Source organism: Betta splendens, chromosome 21 (genome assembly GCF_900634795.4).
Source record: "Betta splendens chromosome 21, fBetSpl5.4, whole genome shotgun sequence".
NCBI lineage: Eukaryota > Metazoa > Chordata > Actinopteri > Anabantiformes > Osphronemidae > Betta > Betta splendens.
This window is the reverse complement of record NC_040899.1, coordinates 9,418,439-9,432,620: the sequence shown is the minus strand read 5'-3', so window position 1 is coordinate 9,432,620 and position 14,182 is coordinate 9,418,439. Positions and strand designations below refer to the sequence as shown.

Sequence of the window (14,182 nt, the reverse complement as noted above, 5' to 3'; positions counted from 1 at the left end):
TCTAGTTTCCCCTAGACAACAGAGTGACCTTTGTCAGCTGCTGCTAAACAGATGTTGCAACATTATTCCTCAATTCTTTTCATTTCTGACCCTGTCAATTAACGAATGCCTTAGTAATTGTAACCCACTTCATTTCAAATAACCCCCAACATAATATTAAAGCAATGGCTCCTCTTGAATTGGAAGGTGTTAGACAAAATACTGATTAAACAGATCAAAAGTTTAAAAATTTTATTGAAAAATGTCAAAGGAATTAACAAGATAGATCTTAGGCAAAGGTTTACCCCCCCAAAAAAGTCTTTGGCTTTAACAAACACTACAAAACAACTGTACATACAAGTCGCCACTGAAAACTGTGTGGCACAAGTTTAGAAAAAGAAAAAAAAAAAGCTTATAGCTCTATGAAAATCTCCTCTGTTGCTCAATCTGTCTGTACAAAAAAAACCTTCATAAATTAGAACTTTGTCATATAACTTAAGGACTGTTCAACATGACGGTTATGTTTCCTTGGATGCACCTCTCTGACTCTTGACCCAGATATTATGGCACTTGGTTCAAACACCATTAGCAGCAGAATCCTCACTAGACAGTATTACTTCTCAGTCTCAGGCATTACATAGAAATCAAGTATAGCGGCCTTTTACCTGTACATGTTTGTTGTCCACTCTGGCTAGCTAACTAGAGGAAATGCTGCTGTGTGTTTGCCTAGAAAAGACAAAGCAACATTTGTTTAAAAGGAGCACAGATCCAGTGATTAGCACAAAGTTTGGTATCATTGTCGCTTATAGTCATCTTAAATTGGCCTTTTTCCAATGACATGAAAGCAGCGCCTTGTTTGAATGAATGAAAGAAACATGTTTCCAAGTCTATGAAGATAACAATAGTACATCATGAAAATAGGTGTGGCGTAAAATCAAAAAGTATTCAAAACACCTACAGGCGGCCTGCTCCTGAGCGTGGCGTTGAGTCAGGATGGGCAGGCTAGACCTGTTAACCTGACCTAACAGAGGAAAAAGATAAATCTGAGGTAGATAACTGATCTAACTTGTTTATTGAAGGATACCTTAAAAAGCTACTCTAAAATGCTATAGAAAAGAATTAGACCAATGCAGTATCCTATGTCACATAAATTGTTCGTTCTAGACACCATGCTGCATTTTCTATACCTATAGACCATCTGTGGCACATGTGCATTGTACTAATAGCTATAAAGACTACGTGTACATGTACATAAAGGCACACTGTTCAAACTGCAATCTGGTTTGCAAAGTCACTTTTGTCCTTGTTACAGACAAGGGATGCTATTATTCTAATGTACTAGTAAATAATCTTTGGTGACATAAATTATGATTGAAAGTGCCAAGTTTGTTTGTTTCCTGTCAATGAGTGAGGTGCAATAAAAGACACATATTCATTTCATTCCCCCCCAACTCCCTGAATATTTAAGTTAAGTTATATTACTATCGATTTGTTTTTCCTGCAAAATCATAAGTCCATGCTTTCCTCTTAGCTTTCCGAATGAAAATGAAAAAACACAAGCCATCAAAAAAGAAAACAAAATAATAAAAAGCAGAAAACATTTACAATGCAGAATGTTAGTTCCGTCTGCTTCCCCAACCAGAAAGTTAAAATTAGCTACTCTACAAATGCAAGTAAAAAGGCATGGTTTAAAAGTTCATTCAGCCAAAAGACATTGAGCCATTTTACTAAATAAATAGTACATCCCCTCAGAAACATCAAATTCATAACCCCCCTCCTCAAAAATCTTATTTTCAAAAAAATCACTTTTTAGCAGTTCTGAGGTGAAAAACATTTAAAAAGTAATTTGCAAATAAAATTAAAACTGCAATTACTTGTTTTGCTTATTGCTGTTTAAGTGGCGTTCTGCTTAACTACGTATCAAAACAAGTAAGGCAAGACAACAAGATCATTATAAGCTACCAAAAGAAACCGCTTTACAACAAGACATGTGATACTTCACCATAGCAACACTCACACAGCAAGCACAAAAACACAGAATAAAAAATGTCCGGTTGAAAAAAAGAAAAAAAAAAGAAAGAAAGAAAAAATGTACTATTTTAACAACTTGTGATTTTTGTCATCGTCCTTTGTAAAAAATAAAGATTTTCTAGTATGAAAATAAAACTTTTATTTTTAATAGAACTTGAATCATTTGTTGTTTACTGTAACTGCACAAGCTGTGCAAAACATTGATGAGAGCCATTGCATCTGTTGAGTTTGCAGACAGGATTGTTTTAGCTCTTATCCAAATGTTACCTCAGCACTACTTTGCTTGTTGGTATGAATATGGGGAATGATTTCCAGGGGAGTCCACTTGTGGTTGTGCACCATTTTCCTGGAAGGCAAGGTAAGAGAACTAAAACTTTGATGCCAATGTTCATATCAATGTTTTTAAATGTAATGTCAACTACAGAATAAATTTAATTTTTTTCCCTCCACATATAATACTGTGTAAAAGATACCTCCACAGGGACAGCTGATGTCTGCATGTGTGCATACTGTGGGATGTAGGTTCCTTGCATAGCTGAGTTGGCGGCCATAAACTGCAGAAAGACAAAATGTGAATTCATAATCAAAATGATTTTAATGGAACGCATTACATTGTTTTTCCAAATTTTTGATGCAATGCAACGCTTCTCTCACCGTTCCTGCACTGCCCAGAGATAGGTGACTCATCTGCTGAGTGAGGGGGGACATCATGGAAGTAGGCTGCAGTGACATAGATGGGTCCAAAGAGGGCGATAACACTGTACCCTGGAAGAAACATTGAAGCAGCAGTGAGAAACATACCGCACGTCTAAGAGAGCATCTTTCTGTAATACTAAATAAGGATTAAAAAATTAAATGATAATAGACAGACATAGAGAAACTCAAAAATATCAGATTTGTGATCTCATAATCATCATCCTGATGAGCAAATTGTACAAGTTGTCTAACGGCATCTTGGCTGGTCTGATGCATCTTACAGTGTTTTCTCATCTCTGCTGGCACATTTTCAAATCAAGAAAGGCCTCTCCCTCTCTCAATTCAAACCCATCTGTTAAAATATTCGGCATCTGTCATCGAATGCACAGCTTTATCTCGCCTCGCCGAGCAGTCGTTTTTTTACATTGCAATGCAAACACTTTCGTACTTTGAATCTTCAAGGATCACTGCCACCTTATGTGTAACTACTAATCTTCCATATTGAGCCGGTTTGTTTACAGAATGTTTAAAACAACTATATAAAGACATGTTCTGACGAAGAAACAGACGAAAAGGGGAACGTAATGAATGAATGAAGTCTTAAAAGGTGGGAAGACAAAGTCGTGCTTCTCTTACTGGGTGCTGCATGATGTAGGGTTGATGAGGCAGCCACGAGGGGTTCTGCACCTGAAACATCACACAAATTCACTTTGGTAAACACATACAGCTGCTATTTTCAGAGCTTGCACAGAACCACGCCACAGTGCCCTTTGTCACCAATTTAACCCACACTTCCACAACCTCAAATGACATGTTTGAGAATGGTGACAACACGTGGAATGTAAACTTAAGCTTACTGCCTGCTGAATTACATATTGAACTTATGTAAGTATTATTGCACACATAAGGGGAGAGAACAACTCAAACCTGGTATGTAGAAACAGGAGACATGTAGGGAGGCATGGATGTCTGCGCAATTATCCTGTTTGAAACACTGTATGGTGGTGGAAAGAATCTGTGGAAAGATAAAGTAAATTTATTTAATATTATTTAATGAAATGTATTGGCTATAATAACTCAGGTGTCTTATTATTATTACAATAACGTACCCATTTTGCATTGCAGCTGCACTAGGGTCATATGTAAGTGTCATTCCAGCCTGTGGAAAAGAACATGTTTAATAAGTGATTGATGAACTCAAACTCCTAACCAACACAGTGCCAGCATAAATACAGCACTCACCCGTCTGGAGTCAACATCTCTTGCCCAACCCCGACCATTCTGGGCAAATTTATTCTGACTCTGTCTCTTTTTCTGACCGCCATCTGCAAACTTGCACAGCAATGGTTCAGATGGTGCTAAAGGGAGAGAAACGATAATGGAATAAGACCGGAGGCTTTTCTTTAACAAACACACAGTGCTGTCAGTCATTGCTGGCTATGTAGTCATTCACTCCCTTAAGCCTGGGAGGTTCCATTTACAAGCCGGCCTGGGAACACAGACATCTAATTTGGCAGCTGTGGTGCTGTAATCCCCTCCCTTTCCTAAAGGAGGCAAGGCCAGTGGAGACTATTTCAGTCTAATAATCCAATTAAAACACTTTGAGAGGGAGTGGAACAGCTACACACAGCAGCTCTGCCCCTCTTGTTTTCTTCCTTTGTACTCTGTTGACACTATGGACTTAGTATATATGAAGCTCTTTATTAGCATACTCACTGACTTCCATTAAAAGCATGAATCAATTGGCTGAACTTTGAGCCACATTTACCATTGTGCACATTTATTTAAATTTTTTTCCACAGGGTTTAATCTTGCAAACATACCTGGAACACCTGCAGGTGTTTTAAGAAACTTTCCGTTAAAGTGAGCAATTACTGCATCACATTTTTCAGGTGACTCCATCCTGAAATTAGAAAAGGCAAACGGAACATAATTACATCAGTGAGAACTGCCGCACACACAGGTTCCTTCCTTTCTGGGTGGGTGGAAAGGGTGGTTCAAAATACAAGATTTTAATCTTTAAGCCCCTGGTACAGTGTTCCCCATCTGGTTCATATAGAGCCAGGAGCACACACTCACACACCCAATCAACCATATGATTCATTGTGTCAAGACTTATTTGCGTCAAATGTAATGCTGTGTATGTACAACTGTAGCACAGAGCAATACCACTGTAATTAAAACACCCATTCATTATGAAACTATTTTCAAGGAGTTTCCATTTCTCCACACATGAACTATTCTTTCTGCCTTGTTACAGACGTCATGTGCTTTTGTAGTATGCATTTGTGTAGTATTTAAAAACAGGCTTCCCGTAATTTATATTTGTGGGTTCTCAGCTCTTTCTTTACCCAAGTTTCACTAAAGAACTTGCACTTAACTGGTTGAACCTCAGCCTTTTCTTGTACATGGCAAACATTTTTGCACATGGAAATATTTGAACAAAGTTCATCATTTAGTGCGTGTGTGTGTGTGTGTGTGTGTGTGTGTGTGTGTGTGCGCGCGCGTGCGCAGTAACAGTATTTTTGTGATGGGTCATTGATAATAAATTACAAAAGGTATTTGACCTGGCAAAGCCCACTCCTCTGCTGGCTCCACTTGGGTCTCTCAAGATCCGTGTGGATATCACCTGCCCGAAGTGTTTCAACATGTTCTCCAGCTCCTGCTCATCCATAGACAAAGGCAAGTTGGAGATGTACAAGTTTGTCGGATCTTGTTCTTGTTGCTGTATACCAAAAACAAAAACCAGTGGGGGTGGGTCAATTAAACATAAATAACCATGCAAAAGACCTATAGCACAACCATGTGTACCAGAGTTACCATGTACTTGCTTCTTTCTGTCTGTCCCTGTGTGTGTTGTAACAAAGGGACACATCACTATATGCTGTGACACACACAGATTTGCATGCAGCCCACAGTGGGGGGACGCTTACATCAGCAGATTTCTTGTTGCATGTTAGTAGCATCAGCAAAATTCAAGAAACACAACTATGGGTCACGGTACTCTTTAGTTTTGCTTTACAAAGCCGGATGAATTATTGAAAGGAAAACCATGGTTTCCAAAAATAAAAAGCAATGACCAGTTCTGCAAAATCTAGACACCCCCTTTTTTTTTTAGTTGTACACGTTCATATTGTGACAAGGCAAAGGTAATACTTTTAGATATATTTACCAGTACTCATGAAGAGATAAGAGTAGGAGAGATACTGAACATGTACACATGCTAGATGTTTGATGGCTCAGACATGAGAACTTAACAATATGGCCATAATTTATGAGAATTGTGTTTTTTCAGAATTGTAATGACCAAAGCACCGCTTATGTGTATCTTGTGCGTACAACACATGGCAGGGCAACAACAACCAAAGATAAAAGCATTACCTCATTACTCAATACTAGGGCTGCCACAAACGATTATTTTGATAATTTAGGTATTCAATTATTCATCAAGTAATCGGGAACATGTAAACAACAGAGACTCCCGGGTTCCTTCTGGCTCTGGGGCAACAAAAACAACCACTAAAACATCATATGTTAATGCTGCGATCATGCTAGTGTAACTCAGGCTACGTTTTACTACCAGCCTATTTCAAACTTTGTCCAGCATTAGCTTGTCAGACAGGAAGGTATTTGCTGTCTAGCTAAAGTGTCAAGGCAAGCTAGCCCAGAACCCCATGTTCAGCTAAGATTTAAACCCACCAAACAAAGTGTCTAGCTAAGGCGAGCTATGCGGCGACCAGTACCATACAAACACAAATCCATAACAGGGCACACATCCATGAAGAGCATAAATGCAGTAACAGTTCTGATTGGATAGTCTGATAGAAGCAGGTAGGAAAGAATTGCAATATCTCTCCTCCACACAGCGCGGGTGGATTAGTCTCTAGTCCCTGACAAAAGTCTTGTCGCTCATTTATTTTGTAGAAACACCTGCTATTAACCTGACATTTAATTAATGAATTGGTGTTAGAAATAGCTCATATGTAAAGCTAAAACACTCCAAAATGATGTTTAATGCACTGAAATAAATCAGTTTCACTGAAAAAAGATTCATCATTTAATCAAGACAAAAAAAGTCAAATTCTGGCAAGACAAAAGTTGTGTTGCCAATTTGGCCTCTTTTATGGTTGGGAATATATAGGTAGCTAAGATTTATTGGCATTTTAGACTACTGATGTTGTCTTCTACCCTGCAGATCTCTCACACACTCCAATAATGGATATAACCCCAGACCATGATTTTTCCGCCAAACTTCACTGTTTTCTGGGTGAATATCGGATCCATGCAAGCTTCAGTAGGTCTCCTGCAATATTTGTGGCGACTGTGTAATAATAATGAGCCATTTCTTGTAAATAAGGGAAAAGCAGGATATGACCAGGGCCCTAGACAGTTTAGCAGCCCAACCGGCATGTTAAGCATTCAGGGACTTCATTTGTTCACATTCTGCATCATCCAGGTGCAACATGCACCGCCCTCTATATACAATAGTCACAATAGATCTTTTTGACTCTTGGGACAACACTTATTGTATGATGTTTCTCTCCCTCTCGGACGCTAATCAGCATCCTTTGACGTGTCAGTTTATGAAGGCGGCATGTAGCAAGTGCCCAGTCTCGAGGCTACTGGTTCCTATGTAGGATTTGACAGTTCTCTTAGCCCGGGGTGGGCAAAAACCAGCAGGAACACCGGCCCACCATTTATTTTTATCTTATTGAGATGGTAAAATTTAAGTTTCTCTCTGCAAAAACTGCACTGCTCTTGGCACCAACTACAGCAAAGCATTTCAGCGATTTGCCCAGAGCTGGTCAAGGTGTATCTTTGGCCCAATTCTGCATTTGTGTCGAAGGAGATGGATCCGTCATACAGGTGCCCAGTTGTGAAATTATTGGATTTGCACTCACCCCTGTTCCTCTTGGAGGAGGACCGACAGCTTAACACAGTACACATTTGTGCTGTAGTTTAGTGATAACGTTGGGTTACTTAAGGCAAACCCGGCTTCTTTGAGAAGAGTGAGGTGCTTCACTATGGGAATTGCCTCAACAAGACCAACCATGGAAGCTACAATGACACTACGTCTGTTAGTGATAGACAGGTGCTCGAGGCTACGCCCTCCCCATAATGACACAGTCGACCGTCCCTCCTAAATCATTCTGACTTGGTTTTATCCCATCCTTATGCAAGAATGGGGGTGTTAGTGAAACTCCTCACTGTTATCAAAGAACCAGGGTTTACGTTGAGTAACCAAACATTCGTGCGTGTTTTACTATGGGAGATATAGTCCTGTATTGCACAAAGTCTAGCCACATCCAGCCTTTAAAACCACAAACTTGTGTGGTGTAGCCCATCTTGCTGTAGCACACATGTTATGAACTCAATCTAAATAGAACTGGTCCAATTTTCTAAAACCAGTCGTCCTTTCCACGTAGATGTGGAGGGCCATATCTGTGTATAAGGTTAACCCATTAGTTCTAACTCCATTAATTCTATTATCAATTCAACAGACATCAAATTGACTTAAAGGAAAATATAAAAAGAAATTAGGAGAAAAAGGGAAGAAGAAAATAAGATAAGCATTGTTCCAAGCAAAAAGTGAAAGATGGAAAAAGTACAATAAGTCCACAGTTCAAAGAATATTAAAGCAGCCTTTGAACAATATAATTTCCATGACTGCGAGACATAATGAACCTGTGATAACATAACTCCACCCATTACTCATATAGACCAGTGAAAAGGAAAAAAAAAATAGCACTATAAATGCAACAACCAAACCTGGTGCAATGCATCACATTCTCTTTGTTAAATGCATGCACAATTAAAGTGTTTTCACCACATGATTTGTTGAATTGTTAGCGAGCATACATCAACAATGCTATGAGGACTACATTAAATCTACTTGACTGTCTAGATGGAGAAGTGTGGGCATGAATGTGATTTTAACACGAATGAAGCCTTACTTTTGCCATTTGAGCTTGGATGCCTGTGGTCTTTAGGGCGGCAACCGCTTTCTGAGCTGCAGTGGGGCTGTCAAAGTCCACAAAGCCATAACCTGGGGAGACAAGCAGCACAGTGAGATCCATATTCCAAAGCCAGTACAGATATCTCCAGCGTGGATTTATCCACCTCAGTGTAAGTAATGGTGACAGCCTGCGTGTTCATTTGTTAGTTTAACAGAATGTTGTAGTTTGTCTCTGACATGTTGTACAGTATGCATTTTTGGTCCATCTTTTACAGGTTTGTGCAATTTTTTGTGAATGTTTGCGTAAGCAGAGAAGGAAAAGAGCTGAGGCTGCAGATGCCAGTGTGATGTTCATGGTCAGCTCTTTCACCTCATGTGTACATATGGTCAACCCATAATCCCTGACTTCTACTGCAGCTGCTATATTTATCTTATTCAAACTAATTTATTGTGAATATGTCAAATCCCGTTTAGGTATAGGTGGGTCACAGTGGCGCCAAAATTGTAATGAGAACAATTAATTCCAGATGGAGTGTGAAATTAGCTGATAAGGATTTCAGAGAATCTTAAGATCATATCTTTACTGTAAAAATCTGTTAAAAGGCTTTTACAGCAAGCACTTCAACTGAAAACCAGAGGAAAGCATTTTCTTCCAGTCAACAGTCTTTTTTTAAAGTAAGACAGCCAAGGAACAAAGCTAGCACAGTCACTCAAAGAGGAGGAGTCGGCCTGCTTCCCTGGAACAGCCCACAGCAGTGACACACAAACGGACGAGGGCTGAGGCTTAAAATAACATGAGTCTTCTTTCCTGACATGGCTTGAGGTTTAGGCTGAATTCACACACTGGATGTCTACCATCCTAAGTTTTGTTTTGAATATCCTTCAGGGCAGTTTCTGAAATGCCTTTATTAATAACTATTTGGAAGTAAATGGTAAAAAGGGTGGCGTCATCACACACCTTTACATCTGTTTGTAGTCTTGTCCAGGATGGCCTTTGTTGAAACTATTTTGCCATACCTAGGGAGGAGCAGAGAGACGAGGTATTGTTAGCCGGGCTACGTACCAGACACAGCCAGTCGTAAAAGCACAGAGAAAGAGGGTTGTGCAACAACCTATGACATCACTGTAAAAATATGAGAAACAGGAAGTGGGTTTCCATGTGGTGCTGAAAATCCCCACTGTGTGAGAGCAAAGCTAAACAGTCCCTTTGTGTAGGGTACAGCGTCACTTAGGTCTCTTCTCTGGTATCTTTTTGGTAAAGCCCCACAGAGCAGCATCTAGCAGTTTCCGAACTTCTATATATGGGAAGTCACCAATATGTAAATTACTGACATTTAATAACGGTTATAATTAAATATTTAGGTGATTCTTACACCTTCTACTTTTTCCAATGGTACACTGTTGTTGTGCTGTTGCTATGGTTTCAACAGAGAAGTCCTAGTATGCATATAGACCACAGGAATGTGGTAATGGTAACGCCTGAGAGTACCATATTACTAGTGTCATTTCTTAAAAGAAACTTTGATGTGGTAGTGAAGTACTGAGGTGAATAGGTAAATCTATAAACTCGCAGCAATATATTTCAGTGGTTAATGGAGTTCAGCATTCAAATAGGTAGTCGGAAAAAAAAAATGACAACGATCCAAGCAGCGGGGTGGTCTCCTTGCTGGGCAAGGACAAAGAATTCAGTGCACAATAAGAACTGTGGATAATCCCAGCATTGACAGTGCGTCTCCTTCCTCTGCACACATGACATGAAAAAGCTTAGCCGCTGTGCCCTACATGCTGTCAAGCAGCTCAACATCCTTCGAGAATGTGTAATGAAAAATTAGACTTTAAAACTGTTCAGACCAAAAAGTAAAAACAAGGCTGATTAATAGCCGATAATGAGGAGAGGAAGTGCTGTACTCACGGCTGACAGAGTTTGACCAGGTCATGGTCTGTGGTTGAAGGGGACAGGCCTCGGATGTAAAGGTTTGTTTTGCTGAGCTGGTCCCAACTTGCAGTGCTACTGCTGCTGTTGTTATTTGCACCTGGGCTTGGTGGAGCCATGGGCTGTGACAGGGCTGCAGACGACTAGAATAGGCAGGGGAAAAAAGGGTTAAAGTTCCATTTAGGGAAAATATTTGATCACCTATGTATATATTTAAAATTGTGCAAAATACATTAGCCTAACTTATTTGGAGGTCAAATCAAGACAGCAGAAACAACTTCACACCACCCAACAACGTGATAGGAGCGAGGTTTTAACTACCTATTTTGTCAAGCTGTGCTTTAAACACACATCCTGCATTCATTCAAGTTTTGCTCCTGGTGACAGTAACAGTGTTTGTAGAGAGGGTGCTATGTGCTTTACAACGTTGTTACAGTAGGTCTCGCTGCCTGCTGTGACTAGAGATAAACCTGATGATAAGGATGACAGTGACTGAACAGTTTCTTTATAGTTAAATATTAGGACACAGCAGGTAAACTGTCTTGACCCTACTCCATCATGTGGGTTTCTGTTGAGTATGAAGATTGCGATCCATAAATGCAGGGCACTCTCCCTCCATACCTTGGCAGTCAGCTCATTCATAGTCCACAGGGACTAGTAATGCTGAAATTAGTGTGACATTAATGTCACGCTGCCTCGAGCATCAAAAGAAGACTTCACTTTAATGCTTCTTTTAATGAGTGACTTCAAGTACAGGCGATCTTTTTTTGCCTTTCTTATAATAATTATGTATCTATTTCTTTTGTACCATTTGTCTTCCTGCTGTTGCAACATAATTTCCTCATCGCGGGACAATAAAGGTATTCTATTCTATTTTAGTCTAAAAGCTAGAGAACCAAGAAATTTCATTCATTCATTAGTTCATAAATATTTACAGTGACACAAATGGAAGTTTGAAGATGGTTATTCGTAGTGGTTATGAAAGCTGAGGAGAAGCCTCGATGATTGCAAAACTTTCTGAATCTACAAGACACAGATGCCTTATTCAGAAAGAGCTCCCTTCAGGGTTTGTCTTTCTCTTCAGTATCTGACACTGATTATCCATCCCTCCCCCCTTTTTTCTGAGGAATCACAAACCAAGAGGAAGCTGATGGAATCCCAAGCATGAAGTGGTGACAGGACTGAGCAAACCAAGCCTGGGCTTCAACCTTAGTACTCTCTGGGATGGCTGGTTGACCTTCTCTACTGCCTTCAACACAAAACCAGTTTGACCTACAGTTTTCCAACATATTGATGATCCACCCAAACCACACATTACATGCTCTCTTTAGCAAGGTCAGTAATATTATATTGGCTTAAAGCACAACCAAAATGTTTCCACAAATTCAATGTGAAATTACACGGGAATGTTTAATATATGTAATTATCTCACCCCTCCACAGCTTTTGTTTCTAAATAAAAGCTGATAGAATAACTAATTAATCAAAGTTTAAAATAACCTGCCACACATGGTCTCAATGTTGAATAAATAATGACTATGCCTTCCAACTAAACCAGTCTTGAGTCAATGCAGCCAACTTACATTTTTAGCCCAGGTATAAAAAAAATGCAAGCCATCACAAATTACTTTTGTCTATGTCTCAAAGGGTCAATCATCTCTTGCATTCACTGAAGTTTCAAGCATGAATTTCAGGAATTTAAACTATGAAGGTGCATTTCGTTACAGCTTTGACAACTTAAACTTCACCTGTAGACCAAGATACACCAACAAAAATATGGATCGTCTAGAAATAAAGACATAATCTTAAGAGAATCAGTTTCAATTGTATAGAAAATTAGCTTTTACACAGTTACTGTTAAAGCTAAAACATGCCCCAGATTCTGGTTACTACTTCCTTTTCCGGCACAAACATTTTCATTCATGCGTCTGACTAGGACAGGGCAGGGACAGACCAGGACGGGGAGCGGACGGCACCTTATCTGCCAGACCCAGACCAGCTGAGCCGGTCATATCCGAGCTGGAAACACGCAGGGCTTCCAATAACAGGCCTCGCCCAGTAGAGCTCCAGCCACAGGATAACAGCGAGAGCGCACCAGTGAATGTGCTTATTCAAATATACTTGGGAAGGATTTAGAAAAATCTATATGTAACTGGGACAAAGTGAACGCATCAGTGGGCGATTGGGCAGCCAGACAAATGATGTATACATTACTTTAATTCACGGCTTGTTGTAGTAAACGTGTCTAAACATTATGCAAATCTAATGATAGGAGCTTGTGTGAGGTTAGGCGAGAAGTCTTCGTTTGTTGAGGGTGGTTTCTGGAAAACCTTAGCCTCGTCACAGGCATAAGATCACGGCATCGGCCTGTGGCCAAGCACTGAGCCCCAGTCTGCCCCTGAACGCAACATGTCATGTACATGACACAGCTATCAAGTTCACCAAAGTAACGCCAAGTTGGAGCTACGCCTGTGAATGCGGCTCCAGTTGGGTTCGTTTGGACAGTGAGCCGCCGTCAAACACCGACTATGTGACTTTCGCTGTGTCCGTTTGGTGTAAATGACCGCCTTAAGGCTGCTCTTTACTCGGTATTAGCGTATTTACCTGTTTGCGATGCGGCGTCCTTTGTGAGTTTCCAGTATTAGCAAAAATCATCCTCGCGCTCAGAATGGACGCTGTTTCTCAGTTACGGTACGAAACACACCAAACTCCGCGTACAAGTAGAAGATGCCTTGACACGTAAAGCCGCTTTACTCCGCCGCATTACAACCACATACGTTCATACACATGTTCGCTGCATTTGTGTTCTTATCGCCGTCGACTGTCCGACGGCAGAAACCTCCGTAAATCGCCCCAACTTCGCTCGCCCAGCCCCGTTCGTCTTCTTCTTCTCTTTTTTTATTCCGGCGGTTGGCAAACAACTCTTTGGCGCGTTACCGCCACCTTTGAAGTTGGAGTGTGGATTGGGGGGAGTCGCCCAGTTTGTTTGACTTCATTGATTCGCAGTCACCGCTGCGCAGGACAGGCTCCTCTACGGTGGGAGAAACCATTCAGGCGGTTGGAGTAGGGGCGGCTTTACACAAGGCCCCCAAAATACGTGACGCATCAACTCAGCTATGGTTGAGTGAATATCAATAAAGCGTTAAATTAAACATCTAACATATAATCTGGTATGGATGACTTTCAAAAATGTTCGTGTTTTGTAAATTGGTAATATTAAGTTTTTGTGCACCCCTCTCGTTTTGTGCCTATTAAAAGATGCATATCACACATTCCACTGTGTGGCTACTACACTTGAATGTTTTATTGTGACACGTTTTACGTTGTTTTTGTTTCTATATCCGTATTAATTGCAGTGTATTAACCTAAGAATGCACCTTTAATTATTTACATCGGAAGGTTTCTCCCTGTCATGTTATTTTTATGCCACTACAGAGATGAATGAGTATGGTTTGCAGATGCCAGGGAGGATAATTAACCATGTAGAACCACTGACTAATCCAATGCCAGAAATTCCGGTGTCATTTTTACTTCACCTCAACAACTTTGCCAAACTGAAGTTATTTCTCTCTCTCATTAAAGACCTCT

At 40.2% G+C, this 14,182-nt stretch overlaps 1 protein-coding gene across 1 annotated transcript; it reads right to left on the bottom strand.

Annotated features, from left to right (window-relative positions):
- Window positions 1–216: 216 nt before the first annotated feature.
- Window positions 217–13,571, bottom strand: LOC114847455 (RNA-binding motif, single-stranded-interacting protein 1). The gene is made up of 14 exons (XM_029137223.3): window positions 13,199–13,571; window positions 10,575–10,738; window positions 9,621–9,679; window positions 8,661–8,752; window positions 5,274–5,431; window positions 4,530–4,609; window positions 3,949–4,064; window positions 3,816–3,865; window positions 3,634–3,721; window positions 3,343–3,393; window positions 2,665–2,775; window positions 2,484–2,564; window positions 2,278–2,356; window positions 217–705 (listed from the first exon to the last, which is right to left on the bottom strand). The coding sequence occupies exons 1-13, from the start codon at window positions 13,247–13,249 to the stop codon at window positions 2,285–2,287; spliced, it is 1,173 nt and encodes a 390-aa protein (XP_028993056.1). The 5' UTR covers window positions 13,250–13,571; the 3' UTR covers window positions 217–705; window positions 2,278–2,284.
- Window positions 13,572–14,182: the final 611 nt, after the last annotated feature.